Source organism: Sturnira hondurensis, unplaced genomic scaffold (assembly GCF_014824575.4).
Source record: "Sturnira hondurensis isolate 20B ecotype Veracruz unplaced genomic scaffold, ASM1482457v3 Scaffold0008196, whole genome shotgun sequence".
NCBI lineage: Eukaryota > Metazoa > Chordata > Mammalia > Chiroptera > Phyllostomidae > Sturnira > Sturnira hondurensis.
The window spans coordinates 24124618-24140977 of record NW_028080827.1 but is presented as its reverse complement, the minus strand read 5'-3'; the positions used below and the strand labels follow the sequence as shown (position 1 = coordinate 24140977).

General features: G+C 41.8%; 1 protein-coding gene and 1 non-coding gene across 7 annotated transcripts in view; both read left to right on the top strand.

Annotated features, from left to right (window-relative positions):
* Window positions 1–10611: 10611 nt before the first annotated feature.
* LOC118992705 (U6 spliceosomal RNA) lies at window positions 10612–10715 on the top strand. Its single transcript, XR_005067705.1, has one exon. It is a non-coding gene; the product is annotated as a U6 spliceosomal RNA (small nuclear RNA).
* Window positions 10716–12147: 1432 nt separating this feature from the next.
* DDHD1 (DDHD domain containing 1) overlaps window positions 12148–16360 on the top strand; it is an 84893-nt gene continuing 80680 nt past the window's right edge. For all 6 annotated transcript variants that reach the window (XM_037054334.1, XM_037054331.1, XM_037054332.1 and 3 more), the window contains exon 1: window positions 12148–13135. In XM_037054334.1, the coding sequence (XP_036910229.1) occupies window positions 12298–13135 (838 nt within the window). In that variant the 5' untranslated portion in view covers window positions 12148–12297. The remainder of the gene's footprint in view (window positions 13136–16360) is intronic.

Below are 16360 nucleotides of genomic sequence, written 5' to 3'. Positions count from 1 at the left end.
ATGGAGGGATTCCTCCTGTAGTGAGAAAAAGGTAAAAATTTTTTACCCTATAATTTTCTTAAATTCCACATTAAGTGTGTTAAACACTGAGCTATCCTTACCACCTTCTTTTAAAAACTAAATAATTCTATGGGACAAAGACTTTTTACATGAATTAAATGATCTCAGTTTGCTCTCTGGAACAGAAGAAACCAGGATGACACAAGCAAGAGAAAGCATCAAACGGCAGGAAAAAAAAGAGAGAAGGAAAGAAAGGAAAATAGAAACACCAGGCAACATCACCCCTTTCCAGGTTCACTATTCATATAGACAACATGGGACTTTTGAAAATGATATCCTATCTCAGCTACATCTTTGGAATGAAAAATTCAAAATAGTTTACATGTTTATTATCACTGTCTTGTGCCAAAAATCAAGAATTAAATATTGACTCACTATTATTGGGGCAGTGGAATCATATTTTGAAATATTCACCTAGAGTTCTCCCCTTACTCCGATGCCCCACCCCTTTTCTCCCCAACCCCCCACCTAATACAGTTGATCCTTGAATAAGGTGTGGGGTAAGGGCACACACGTGTATGTGCACATGCTCAGTTGAAAATCCATGTACAACTTTTGACTCCCCAAAACCTTAACAGCATTTGGCCCTTCACATCCACATATTCAACCAACATAACATGTATTTAACTATAAGTAAGCCGTATTAATTGAAAAAAATCTATATATAAGCGGACCCACACAAGACAAACCCATGCTGTTCAGGGTTGACTGTGATTCCTAGTATCCCTAAACCCTCCCCTGAGGCCCTCAGCTAGGTTGTCTGCTAGGTCCTTCATTTCTACCAACTCAGCCTACGGTGAGAGAGTAGAGGTGACTGCATAATGTCACCCCTTGCCCAGGGGGCCTGAGATATCTGCACAGAGTCTGCCACTGTGGTACTCAAGCTGAACAACATGCAGCATGCAACTGAGAGAGGGCTGGCAGGCACGAAGAGGGCTTGAGGTTTGAACGGGGGAGACGCAACAGTGATACCTGGATCAACTATCAAATATATGACCGAAATATAGTCATGGATGCTGACTTTGGGAATATAGAAGGCAATCATAAAAGGCTATAAATGAAATTACCCTTAGTTCAAATTTCTCATATTACAGATGTGAAACGTCAGACCCTGTGAGGGTAAAAAAGTTTCAGAGGTCACATGTCTATTTAGTGCCTAACCTGAGTCTAGAATCCAGGTTCACCAATTTTTTATCTCATACTTATGTCATTCCTTGACTCTCATATGCTACACATCTTGAAACATACATGATTTCCCTGATCTCTATCAATAGTATTAACTTTTTTCCCTTTCCTTTCTAGGACAAACACTGTTAAAGACAGCTGGGTTCAGCCAGGCCTACTGCACCCATGTACAAAAGAGTAAGGGGAAGTTACTATAGCCCAAATATTCTGGTTTTCCATGCCTAGAGTTTTGCCTGGAAAAGTTCTGAAAAATACTTTCATGCAAGACCAACAAACAATGAAAACTATTAGTTAGCACTGTAGTCACTTGAGTACAACTGATGGTCTGGGCGACTGCAGGCCTCATTTGGAGAAAGGGTGAGCCATTGCTGCATCACCGAGTCCTTCACCAGCTCTGGGAACATGGTTAAAGCACAGGAAGGAAACAGAAGAAATCTCAGTAGGAAAAGGGGCGGAGGATTGCTCAACATTATTGCTAAGTAAACAGAATTGCTGTTTAGTTCTTTCTTTGAAAGCAGGAAAAAATATTTATGTTCATTTAGAGAGTGGCATCTTCCAAGAAGGTTGCAGTGTTTTTAAAAATATGTGTCAGAAAACTCTTTGTGCTTGGAGCAAAGCCAAACTTAGGGAAGCCTCATTCCAGTAGGCTATCTTTGCAATGAAGCAAGCCCATTAAAAATGGATGGCATAGCTGTTTTAAGGAGGCTGAGAAAATTGTTCTTCATGAGTCACAGTCACTGAGAAAAAGTGGGGGGAAAGCACTTTCTGCAAATGGAAATCCCCTGATTCTTGATGCTAATGCCTCCTAATTTTTGTGGAACAACAATGTTTCTTTAAAAGGATGTCTGAGCTATTTGGAAAATGAGTTCTAGTCCGTTCTTGTGTGATACCAATTTATACAGAATCTCATGGTACATTAGCATCACTTACCGGGCAGCAAAGTCTACTGAGAGGGAGTATAATGGATGGGAGAAGTCAGTGCATAATTCAGTCTTTCCTCGGGGGGGTTTCCAAAGCTAGATCTCCAACAACATTCCTACAAAGATCATTACTGGAATTGTGCCCTCATCTTGACAATTAGGGCAAGCTATCTCAGCTTCTTTAATCCATCCTATACTCCACTGACTAATCTGCCTTTTTTTAAAAGGGAGGGAGCTGAGATGATGTTACTCTCCTGCTAAAGAAAAATCTGTCAATGTCTTTCTATTATATACCGAATAAATTCTAGCCACATGAGCGTCACTTGACAGGAAGTGACACACAACTATTGTTTTACTGTATATATTCTTTTTCATGACAAATGAACCTTTTAGCCTATTCTTTTAACCATTTTCAAGTTTCCATTTCCTCTTTAGCTAATTTTCTGTTCATAATTCCTGCTCAGGTTTCTGATGGCAGCTTATTAATTTTTCCAATCTATGACTGAGAACTCCATCTATTAAAATTTATAATCTTATGTCGGTCATATGAATGACAACTTTTTCAGAGTTTGTCGATGATCTTAACTTATGGGTGATTTAGAAAGACAAAATATTTACAGCTTAACTGAGTTGGTCTTCCACACAACTCATGTCTAGATTCTCTTTTTGGAAGATTTTCCTCTTACCTCCTGCCTTTCCTGTTTTCTACCAAGTTCATAGGGAACTGCCTGGAGTTTTCTGGTCCCAGCTACTTCATACATTGACACTGACTAGTCTTAATAGTTCTGTGCTTCTACCAATCTGAAAAAAATATGGGCAATTTATTGGATTAATGGAAAACTTCCTTTGTGCCCACATGTCCTAGCTGGGCCTGGGCCTTAAGATTTTTGAAATCTGGGTGAATGAATATAGATAAGGAATGAATATAAGTAAGTCATTTAAGAGTTGCAGGTTATTTTTATACCCAGAAGTAAAGACTCTTTTATTCATCTTTGGGGGAGATTATTCCTTTGTTCTTGGGAAAAACTATTAAGATGCTTCACCTTGTTGATGTGTTACCTTGACCACGGATGCTAGATGATTGAATGTGATCACATATTGTTCTGTGCTGGTTAACCCCAAACTTCATCTCCGAGGCTCTTTGTCATTTTATTTGGGGAAGGAAAGAGGACATAGAGATGAAGAAGTGGAGCTGAGCGTTGACACTGGGGACTGGAAATTGAAGGGAGAGTTTGAAGGGGAAGATTGGTGACTGGGCAGAGCAGCGGTGTTCTAGGTTCCAGGCGAAAAGTGTGGCTCAGAGCCGGGAACAGGGCTGATCTCCCATCCTCCCAACTCAGAGTGACAGTGTTCTGGGTCCTGAATGGTGGAGGCACAGGAGGAGTCAGGAGACAGCACCTTGGTAAGGCTACCACCACTATAAGGAGGGATCGGCACCAATAGCAAGGCAACAGAAAGATTTCTTCAAGCTACCTGGAGTCCAGGAAGAGTGTGCAGGTAGACGCTGCATTGCCAGAGCAGGAGAAAAGGAACAGAGTGGGCAAGGATGATTATTGTAGTGGATGATTACTGAAGAGCAGACTGTGAGTTGGTGGAGGCCATCCTTTGGGGAACAACAAGAAATATGGCCAGCAATTAAGTCAATGGCAGGGGCAGATCAAGTTATAATTCAAGCAGCAAACACTTAATATGACCTCATTTATTCTCAGTGAAAATCCTGGCTGTCCCAGTTGCACACATTTTAAGGGTACACATATGAGGACAATGCTTCTATCTTTTTTGCGTAACTCAAGAAACTGCTTCAAATTATGGGTGTAGAGGGTGGGGCAAAAGCAGGTTTACCGTTGTTCACATGGAAAATAATAGAATAACTAATAAATAATAATACAAGAAAAAACTCTGTTTTATGTACTCACAACAATGGTGAGCCTACGTTTGTCCCACCTTATGTAATCAGACTGAACAAGAGAGAAGGGCCTGCGTGGCAGGCTGTTGAGGGAATATTTTAAAGCAGCTTGAGCTTTGTAATGCCCTTCCTACCGAAAGCAGAACAATGACTTACAGAGCATGTGAGAATGAGGACAATATCAGTACAAGACACAAATGAAAGAAATACCTGGAACTGCAGTAGTTACGCAATATAGACCAAGGGGCAAGGCTCTGTGCTAGATGATGTAGGAGCTACCAAGGGCCGACGACCGGATTGAGTTAGGGAAGGTCAAGTCTCTGATCATTGCTAGGAACTTAAGCCCACTATTTAGGTACAATGTGATGTGATCTTCTCAAAAAGTACACATAAAATAACACCCTTTCCCCCCCCAAAATACCTTAGACACCTACAAAATCTATGATTATTGTTTTATGTTGTTTAGCTTTTCTAATGATCTGTATTTGCTCATCTCTCCCACTCTCTATCTTCTAGATCTTCAAATCCTTTCTGGGTTCTTTCTGACTAGAATCTTCTTCTGCATCCCACCGCACTTCCCTTTTCAGCGACCTTTGACTCGTTTTTCAGGTTCTGCTTTAGGCACCTCTTTTTCTAGGAAAGTTCTGTGACTGAAAAGCCCCATCCTCACCCTCCTCGATGGGTGAGGCACCCATCTAAGTGCTGCAGCAGCAACACTTACGGCCTTTCTCATGGCTCCTTTCAACCTGACCACTGCACATTTAAGGGTCTGTCCTTCCCTCCGGAGTATAAGGTCTGTCCCTAATACAGTGTGTGGCTGATACTTACTAGACATTCCATACATATTTATTTGTTTGAGTTGATCTTTTGTCAGTTCCCCTTAATAACCTATACCCTTTGAGAGAGAGTGGGGTCATTTCAATTGTCCTTCATTTTACAAGTAGGAAAATATTGCCTAACCATTATTCAAAGAAGCCAAAATATGCTGCTGAACATAAAATTCTATTTTCATCTCTTTTCTCCCTGAGAATTACAATAACAAATTTCGTGTTTTCACCTCTGACTCAGATTACTAAGTCTTCAAATCAGTAAAACTCCAAGGTAGTTTTACTTACCTTAAAATTCATTGAGTTCTAAAAAAAATTCATTTAGTTCTAGTGGGGTTCTCATAGTTTTCATGATGTTTGAGAAAGTTTGTAGGTACCAAAGAATCTCGTGGGTCCCTGGACTTCTCAGATTTCAAAGCACATTGAAGAGTGTGTTTAATTTTAGTTCTTAACCCCACAGGCTGTGTCAGCAGAGTACTGAGAAAGCCAGCAGTGTTAAGTAGGGGAGAGGGCAGAGTGGGAACAAGGACTCCATGTCACCTAAAATGCAGGCCAACAGCCTCTCCAAGGAGCTGCACTAGGGTCAAGCAGCTGAAATAGGTTTACGAACAATTCCAGAGAAGACGATGAGAGTTACAGGCCCTTTGACAACTGAAGAGGCTGAATCCCTTTCCTTGACCTCTGTGTGGATTGGCCAACAGTTCTGAGAAGAACAGAGTTAAGTCATTGAGGAATCACAGGGCTAGTTGAAGTGTATATAAACAAGGTACTTATGGTAAACAGTGTACTTAACATAAATAAGATGCTGAATACCATTGCTTCTACTCTGTAAGACTTACGGATAGAGAAAAAGAAAGCGAAGGGAAAAAAAGAAAACCTTTGAAACAGGAAGGTCTTCTGTTGCATAACACATTTGTTGCCAGCTATGGCAGGTGACAATAGCGGGAGGCTCCATACGGCTTTTATAAACTGTGCTTCATTTTGTCTTAAATAATCTTCACCACAACAGAGTGAGGTAATTATTGCCATTACTCCCATGTAACTGGTGGTGAATCTGAGGACCGCCTCTCCCACAGCTAGTCTTTGACAGAACTGAGAATCGAACCCGGGCATTGTCTGCAACTTCTGTGTCATTTCTATGATGCCTTTAGATAGTGATTTTAGCCAAATGTGCTAATCAACTAGGTCAATGTGGAAAAGAAAAGCCTCTAATGCAGGTGGGAGTGATCAGTACTAAGCAATATTATTCTCCGCTTTATTTTCCTTGTTTTAAACGTTATTTTTTAATTATACAAACATATCTTAACCATGTAAAGTTCAAATAATAGAGAACTTCATTTTTTCCCCACATTCAGAAGTAACTAGGTGGGTAGTTTATAGCTTATCCTTTCAAACTTTTACCATTAATTTATGTAAATGTAGATGAATATGTACAAAGATATACAAATATGTGTTTATATATACATGTAGAATGCGTGTTTTTGTATTTTTAATGTAAAAATAAGATCAAACCGTAGATCATTTTTCTGCATCTTGCTATTTTACTTAATGCCTTGGAGAACTTTCTGTGTCATACATTCTTTTTAACTGCTCTTTGCATAGATGTACAATAAGTTATTTAACCATTCTGCTATTTTTATTCCAATGTTGAAATTTCCTACTATGGACTGTTTTTTGGTTTTGTTATTATTGTTTTGTTTTCCAAACAGAGATGATGCACAGAGAAAGACACACAAGGAAGTCTGTGTGCTGATTTTGGCAGAGACTGAAGAAACACAGCTGTAAACCAGGGAACGTGAATGCCAAGGCCAGCCAGCAAGCATCAGAAGTCACGAGAGAGGCATGGAACACTCTTTTCCCCAGAGACTCCAGAAGGAGCCAACCCTGACAATACCTCGACGTGGACTTCCAATAGTCGAACTGTGAGATAATAAATTTTTGTTGTTTTAAACCAGACAGTTTGTGGAAAATTGTTACGGCAGCCCTAGGAAATGAATACACTGTTCCCCTTCATTAAAATTATCTCAAGAGCAACTGTGGGTTAGTTTCTAACCTGGAAAAACAGTAATATGAGTGATCAAGGTTTATCATTTCTAACTTGAGAAGAAAAGTAATATGAATAATCAGATGAAGGACTGTTTATAAGGCATTGATGATTAAAAAGGTATTGATGATTAGTTTGACTCTGAAGTTCTCAACTTAAGAAGAAAACTAAGTTATAGATGCAGGGCCATTGTTACTCATTTCTCACATTTAAAATACAGGTTGTGTAGTCTTGAAGATGAGTAAAGTTCTGAGGAACTTTGCTTTTCTACCATCTTAATTTGATTTATTAACAATGTGACCGTAATAGCTCTCTAGTATGGTTCAAAAAGCCAACAGGAGACGTGGAAGGGCTTGTGGGCTTTTGAGTCCTGAATCACATATTGTTCAAGCTGAAACCTGACTTCTGAAATGCTGACTGTGTGGATAAACACATTCTTAAGCAGCAGTTGCAAAAACAGTTAATAATTTTGACATTCTGTTCTTTAAAAACAGCAAATTACCCAGAGGTGGACTAGTAGAAATCTCTGTTGAAACACAGCTTTTTCTTTTTCTTTCCTTTTTCACTTGTTATAGGAAAATTAGAATAAACTACACACATATAAGATGCTACTTCTGTCTTTCGCAGCACAATGTTACGGTTACATTTGTTGAAGATGCATATGAGCTACATATTTTATGAATAAATAAGGTGGTACTTTCAATTTATCTCTGGGGTGAAATAGGAAAAAACCCTGAAGCACTAAAAGGTCATCTACAAGGGATGCATCGTGTGAACCTCACAGCAGCCTATGCTGTTATCTAACTTACTTTTTTACAACGAAAGATCAGGAATATAGCCAAATCTTCCCCTTCTAACAAAATTAAGCTGATGAGGATTTTGTGGCTGCTTTCATAGAGTATGCATCAATATTGTATAATTAGGGTTTGGGTAAGTGCAATTTTGTGGGCAGAGCTTTACAAATCTTTAAGTAAATGCATTTATTTGATAATTCTACATTTTGAGTGATTTCAGTTAAACATAAAAACAAACTACCATCAAAACAGCATTAAACAATGAGTATTTGTTGAATGAATAAACAGAGGTAGAAATGACTCTATTCATTATGCATTCCTGTTATCTCTGCTGACCGAGCTACCTGTTGATTATAATTCGTCGTTCTCTTCTATTGATCTGTCTTTAGCAAAAGAATGACTCCTATGGTCATTCTGGCACAGCAATTATATTCCTCATAAGAACCAAAAAGTTGGCATTCTGGGTTTATGTAAAGCCCTGTGCATGCGTCACTATAGAGTTTAGCCTTGTACCTGAAATTTGGTAGACACCTAATATATGTTAATGAACATTCCCTGCTTCAGTCTAGGTTACCATTCCATCTAGACTGTGTACCAGAGAAGATATTCTCTGCTCTGTGTCTCCCTAAACATCCACATCCTGAATCCTAATCCCCAAGGGGATGGTGTTAGAAGCTGGGACCTTTGGAAAGTGACTAGGTCATGAGGGCCCCCGGAAAAGAGACCTCACAGAGTTCCCTGGTTCCTTCCGACACGTGAACACCCAGTGAAAAGATGACCATCTGTTAATCAGAAAGCCCTCACCAGACACCAAATCTACTTGTGCAAGCTTCCAAGCTCCAGTTTATGGTATTTTATAGAGAGGCATAACAGACTAGACAGTCTCATTTTAAGAAACTGGATAAATAATAAAACTAAAAATTAAAATTTAATTTAAAATTTAATTTAAAAATCAAATTAAATTCTCCTGGTTGATGGCTTATCAATCACGAGACGCAACAGATGGGTGTATGGTTATACGACTGCCCTCTTTCTTCATTCTAAATATTCCATTTTGTACTTTAGGCAAAGCCATTTCCAGTGCAGGTATGGGTTATTGGCTCAGACTAAATTATGGCATAAGGCTACTCCTAACATTTGTATGCAGGTAAAAATGGGTTAAAATGAAGAACTGGGGAAACTTTTATGGGAGAAGAAAAGGAAAGGCAGCACAAAATTGCGCCACGTAACTTTGGAGAGGTGGGGAGGGGAAGATGGCCATTGTTGTTAGACAGCCCCTGCCGTATGCTTAATGGGGAATCAGGGATGGCAGGCTGTGCAGATAAGCTGCTTCAGTCTTGTACAGTATCGTGCGAACCAGCTTTCCCCGCTTTGCCTTTTTCTCTCCTGCACCAAGAATGCCCTCAAGTTCAGTTCCACATCCACCTGGTTATTGTAGCAGCCTGGATCCATAAGTGCCAGATGTCTGAATCAATCATACTTATTTCGCTTATATGAAGGAGGGTTGGTCTTGGGGAATTAATAAAATACAATAGAAGGCTTTACAACATATAACCATGGAAGTTCAGATACTGCTGTGCCAATTGCATGCACTAATGACAGAGTAGTGAGATGCCACATGACATCTGTTCCATCAGGGAGGAACTGTAACAAAGGAACACTTCCCCCTTTCTGTCATGATTGTATGACTTGAAAATGCTCTGGAAAGCAAAAATAGGAAAATAATAGCAGGGAGAATCAGATGAAGAATGACTTTCTAAAGAAGAAAAGAAAGTCAAGAGCTGCTTTGTGGACTTTGCATTGATACAGCTAAGGGATTACAAGGAATATAACACACATAATTAAGTGATATTACATCTTATACTTTCAAGTACCTTTTGCTCACTGTCAGCATGGGGCTGACTACCTGAGTCTGTCCTTCCAGCCCCAGCTCACCAACAAGGGTCAGAAGCAACTTCAACTCCCACAAACACTGACTGACATCTCTCATCACAAAGATCTATACCAAAATAGGTCAAAAGACAATCCGGGGTTCTCTTCTCCTGCCAACTGGATTGTGATTTGTTTGAGATCTGTTTTTTATTTAATCATCTCTGAGGATCAACATCTTCAAGAATGATCATGCTACCTACAAGACTTTAGGTACACGATGGACCACAAAAGGGTAATCTGCTCAATATAACCTAAAAAGCACAACATTTAAATAATGGAAACCTTCATTCACCACAGAGCTAGGAGTAACTTTTTTTTATAGAGGATAATATGATTAATGGGGATTGACTATACTTAATAGTTAAATTTTGGCTAAAATAATCTGATCAGATAGCAACACAGGCAGGTTATGTTCCATCAAGAAACCTAAAGGGATAGAGATATTTTAAACAGTGTGATATCCCTTATTTTAAATCTCCTTTATAGTACTCTTCATACTGTATTTTAATGTCTCTGTTCACTTTTCTGTATCTCCCTCTAAGCTCTAAGGTCCTAAAAGAAGGAATCTCTCCCATTCTTTTTTGTATCAGAAACTAGCAGAGATGCCTGACATATTGGTGACCATCAAAACACTAGAATGAATGCTTTTATCAGTAGTATACAGATCACAGCTCATACCCAGTTCCGTATTCTGCACATTGTCAACAGAACGACTACAGAAGAAATTGGTAAGCAAATACTCAGAAAGCAGTGTAAATAGGAACTCTGATCTTAGATGCTTTGAGTTAGGGCTGTAGTGTCCAGTTAGCCAGGTTGTTCGATACACAAGATTATTCAGTTAAGAGCACAAATTTGGGCAGAAATCCAGTCCATGAACACAGCTCTGTATCTGCCCACAGGAAACAATGTCTTTCTTTTCAAACTCATACAAAAACACTGTACAGTGCTCACTTCAGCAACGCATATACCAAAATTTCAACGATATGGAGATTAGCATGGCCCCTGCGCAAGAATGACATGCAAATTCATGAATCATTCCATATTTTTAAAAAGCAAAAAGGACCCATGGACTTAAAAAACAGGGTGGTGATTGCTGGGATGGGGGAAGGCAGTATAAAAGACACTGTACAAGCTTTAAGAGACTGTTCTGCTTTAAATAACTATTTAATCTCCAGCAATAGATGTTAGATTCCAGCAATAAAAACTGTCCTACAGATCTGACTCCACTAGAAATGGAGAAAGAAAAAGTGAGCATTGTCTGATCTTGAATTGAGAACACTTTGGTTGGAGATTTTCTCTGGATTCTCAACATAAGGTGATGGGGTTATAAAACTTTTTTGCAATATAAAAGAACTGCACAGGGGAGCCTCAGCATTCCACCTGAACCCCAGAAAATGAGCTACAGAATCAGAGATACATAAAGAACATGAAGAAATCTTGAAGGTCACAGAATTCCATTGCTAAAAGAGACTTTAGAGGTCAATCCACTAATAACTTTATTTTACAAAGGAGGAACCCAGAGATCAAGGAGGTAAGTGATTTACTTCCGGCTAGTTAGCAAAAGTAAGTCTAGAACCTAGCTGTTTTCCGGTTTTTAATCAAATGATCTGTGTATTACAACTGACTGGACTTGCCATCATTATAATAAAGTGTGTACCTACTGTGTGGGACAGGTGGAGACACACAGACTTTGTCACCATCAAGGCTCTTACACAATGAGGTGGAGAAAACAGGAAATAAATATCGAAAGATAAGCAACAATACGAGGTGAATTATGAAGGGATAATACGAGGTGGATTATTGCTTATCGAAATAATAATAATAATACGAGGTGGAGATAATAATACGAGGTGGAGTATTGCTTATCGAAAGATGAGCAATAATACGAGGTGGATTATGAAGCCTAAACGACTCGGGTTTCTGAGTGGGAGAGCTGACGCCGACCATAGGAATGGGTAGGCAGGAGGCATGGGGTGGAGTGCCCTCATGTTGGCCCACAATTCTGGAATGACCAGAAGCAGGTGACTGAGAAGGTCCAGCTGGGGCCGCAGGCGGGTCTAAGATTACAAAACCAAGGTCAGGAGTATCCAACAACCAGGGCCCTCTCGATCCGTATCTTAATTGAACCTTTGTTTTGCTGAACCAGATTGCAAAGATCGGTGTAGGCCTCTCCGTTTCTGGGTTCTGACCCCCAGGAGGGCGGGGTGAGGCAGCGGTGCATACAGCAGAGAAAGGAATCAGAAGAAAATTGAGAAATCGGAGGAGCAGCCGCGTGCCCTGAGCTGACTCCAAGCAGCTGCTAGCAAAGAGTACTACTCGCCCACGGCGGCGAGGGAGACCGGGCTTCCGGGAAGCGCACGCGATGGGCGTGGCAGGACTGGGGGCAGAGCAACGCCTACGTCAGGCTGCGTGACAATGAGGTAGACGGCGGTACGCGGCGGCGGCGGCCCCCGTTGGGGGGGGGCGGGGGGGCGGGGGGTGGAGCCAAGGCTGCTGCCGCCGCATCCCGGGTCGGGATTTGAAAGATTAAGAAGTCCCGGCGGAGAGGACGGTGGCGTTGGATGCGTGGCGGAAGCAGTGGGGACCACGGCTTGGCGAGGGGCCGGGCAGCCGGCAGCATCTCCACGGCATGAATCACTCGGGCCTCGGTTCCCCGCGGAGCCTCGAGATTAACGGCCGGGGCAGCGGCGGCGCCGCCTGGGAGCTGGGCTCGGAGGCAGACCCAGCGTTCCGCGGTAGCGTCTGCTGCTTTGACCACCTGCCCAGCGGGGACCCGGGCGACGGCGAAGTGCCCCTGGCCCTGCTGCGAGGGGAGCCCGGGCTATGCTTGGCGCCGGGCGCGGAGGATCCCAACCACCACTTGGCGCTAGACCCCTGCCTCAGTGACGAGAACTATGACTTCAGCTCCGCGGAGTCCGGCTCCTCGCTGCGCTACTATAGCGAAGGCGAGAGCGGTGGCGGCGGCAGCTCCTTGTCCCTGCAGCAGTCGCCGCTGGTGCCGTCGAATTCGGGGGGCGGCGGGGCGGCTGGAGGGGGTCCAGGGGAAAGGAAGCGTCCCCGGCCTGGCGGTGCAGCCGCCAGGCACCGCTACGAGGTGGTGACGGAGCTGGGCCCGGAGGAGGTGCGCTGGTTCTACAAAGAGGACAAGAAGACCTGGAAGCCCTTCATCGGATACGACTCGCTCCGCATCGAGCTTGCCTTCCGGACCCTGCTGAAGGCCACGGGGGGTCGACCCCAGAACGAGGACCCCGACCGTGACCATGTGTGTGTCCCGTCCTCCACCACGGGCCTGGCCTCCAGCTTTGGGGAGGACGACCGGGAGGACCGCGTCTGTGGCTTCTGCCCGCGCACCGCGAGGCACGAGCCCGAAATGGAGCAGCTGGTGAACGTCGAGCGGGTGTGTGTGCGGGGCGGCCTCTACGAGGTGGACGTGACCCAAGGAGAATGCTACCCGGTGTACTGGAACCGTGAGTAGCCGGCTGGGGGAGGGAGCGGGACCGGCTGCCTCTGCAGGGGCCGACACCCACCCCGGTGGGTTTGGACCTAATCTCCGCGGAAAAGGAGGCGCGTGAGGCCTGGCGTTTGGTCTGAGCAATTAGGAGATTCTGTAGGCGGCGCTGGCAGGTGAAGGGTAAACGAGCAGTTGACAAAATTCAAAATGCCTGGGGCCAGGAGAAGAGGCAACCACCGGGGTAGCACCTCCTCGGTGAGCTGGTGCTGCTGCCATCCTCTGGAGACGATCCAGGAACGGATTCCCTGCCCAAAAGGTTTAGTTTCTTGTGATTCTACCTGAGCTTTGTGCGCCGGGTATCTGATTCGGTCTCATTTCCCCTGAACTGCCTATGATTTAAATAGCAGCCTGTCTTCTGGAGTGGGAATGTTTGAGAGTATCTGGCTCGAGAATCAACAGTTTAGTTACAGACCAAGGAAAAGAAAATTAATCCCTGGCGGGAGAGGAAAAGAGGTTGTTCCCTCCCGGTTCGTTCGGGAGAGGTGAAAGCAGTTCTGACAAGTGCACCCGCCTGCTCTATGGAATACTCATTTTTCTCTTCGGTCCTTGTTTACATATTTTTATTTTTGTCTCTTGACTTTGAAAAATTACAAGGCCTGTGTCCTGATTTCCTCATCTGCAAAATACATATATTTACCTCATAGGATTGTTGTGGAGATTGAATGAGAAGCTAGACCTAAAGGGCTTGAAACTGCTTGGCACGTACGGGTGATACATGCGAACAGTGGGCCTCTATTCATTAGACGACAGCACAGTTGGGTATATAATAAGGAGGAAGGTTATCGACTGTTTGCCATTGCATGTAGCAAAGTATGTAGTAGATGTTGTATGGTAAAAGAAGCTATCAGCCACCAATAATTTGTAATAATGCAGTTTCAATTTTTAGAGTCCAGTGCACTAACTCACATTTCTTCGTTGATTGTCAAAAGCCTTAGATTCTCCACACATACAACATTCTGCTTTGTATTAATTATATATATTGATGACTACCTTTCTTTTTATATGTTTAGCATTTTATGGGCAGAGTCTATCACCTTATTGTTGTACTCTTACAGGGTTTAGTGCAGTAAATATTCAATAAATAGATATTGAATTGCATAAGTGATTGAGATAATATTAACATTCATATGTTAAGCATGAATCACTAAAATAGCAATTAAATCTATGTGTCAAATCCCCAAATAAAGTAAGCATTGCAGGACATCTAATTTCTTGCTACACTTTAAGATGACATTGAAGGTATTTACCTGTTTCACAAGGCCAGATTCATAATGAGATTTGTCACATTACTCACTCCTTTTGACTATAAGCTTACTAAGGACAAGCTATGGTGTATTCATTCATTCATTCGTTCAGCTCTTTCATTTTATTGTACAGTGCGTAACCCAGTACTCTGGGGAAGATATTTGGAAAGGTGGGAAAAAGGACAGTCTTTATCCTTCAGGAGCTTCCTATTTAGTCTTTTCTTCAGATGACCTAGACATGACTATAGATATTTTTCCTTTGAAAGTAGAAGTACAAGGACTTAATGGAACAAGAAAGTTGGATAAAATTCCAAGCATCCTTTCCAATATGGAGAAATGAATCTTGCCCTTAGGTCAAAAAATAGTAATTAAAGAACTATATTCACCTAGAATACTATGTGCTTTTTTGGCTGATGATAAAATTGTTAATGCTACATAATGGTTTACTATTTACAAAGTGATTTTTTACATTCTTCTTTTATATTAATATCAGGTTAGTGCTACCATTCTATATCTAAAGAAGCAGGCTTATTTAAATTAACGAACTTGCGCCAAGTCATGCAGCTAGAAAGTGGTAAAGCAGTTCATAGTCTAGTGCAGTCAGTGTCCAAAGAGCACCCGATCCACTGAAGGGTAAGGGTATAGGGAAAGCTTCCCGCATAAAGTAAGACCAAGTCCTAAAGGGTTGTTTTGATCAGGCAGAAGAAATGGGGAGATGGAGGGAAAGTAATTCCAGCCACATGGGGTAACATATGCAAGGACATGAAGCATAAAACTGCAGGACATTTAAGAAAATTAGGGCTGCTCAGGGAAGGCTTAGGATTTGACCACCACAGAGACAGGTGTTAGTTCAGGAACAGGAAGAGCTTAGGAAAGGAGCACCTGCCTGTGAATGGCACATTTGGAAGAGTAACGAGAAAAAGAAAAGGGTGGACCCAGTGCTGAGGAGTCTAGACTTTATTCTGTGAGTAAAGGGGAAATCAAACATTTGAAGGTTCTCTCTTAAGTGATTAGTGACAATATAAACGTTGAATTGGAGAGTTGGAGGGTATCTTAGAATGCTAATATTATAAATCAAGTGAGAAACAATGAGGACCTACAAAAGTTAACCTAAAAGGAAACTTAATCTTCTTGGATAGCAACACCTATTTTGAAATCATTTTAGCATTTTTTAAATAGTTTTCTGCACTATAAAATCCCGTGGGTGTCCCAGATCTTCATATGAGGTGCAGTGAAAATACAGTAGTGCTTTTGGTCCATAGTTTCCCACTTGTCACAAAATCCCATACAGCTTTGATCTAATTGGTTCTTCGAGTCTCTGTGAATTATGTTTTCACGCCCTCTCAGGAAGGTTCATTCCCGGTATGGTCTCTTCAGCCTTTTTTGAAATGGAAGGGCTCTTAAGATACTTGTCAGCTTTTGACCATGGTCCCATTTTACTTTTTTTTTAAAACCTGGAAACTTCTGAATAATGGTAGTGAACAGTTTTTTTTAAAATGTCCAAGTTCCTACAGAGAATGGTGGAAGCATTCTAGTGGCCATTTAAACTTTTGTGACCCAATGGAGCCCAGTGCATCTGGGTGTCAAGGCCAACAAATTATCTATGTCTGGTCTAAAAGAAAGCTGTTGATTTAAATTTATATTTACTCTTCAGTTTGAATTCTTACTAGCAGATAATATTTGAAACAATTTAGGGGTACATGAATCAGAAGGGGTACAGAATTCATCTTCTATAGATAGGAAGCAAGTATTATGTATGAAGAAGTATTAATTATGGGAAACTTTGTGTTTGTTTCATTGTTCAGATATTTTTCTGACTGCATGTGGACATTTTAGATAAAAACTGATCACTGCTGAGTAATGCCTAAGTGAACTCCCTTGCTCCCTCTGTTCTTCCTAAGCTGCTTGTAGCGATCTCATAGACTTGTTTTGAGAAT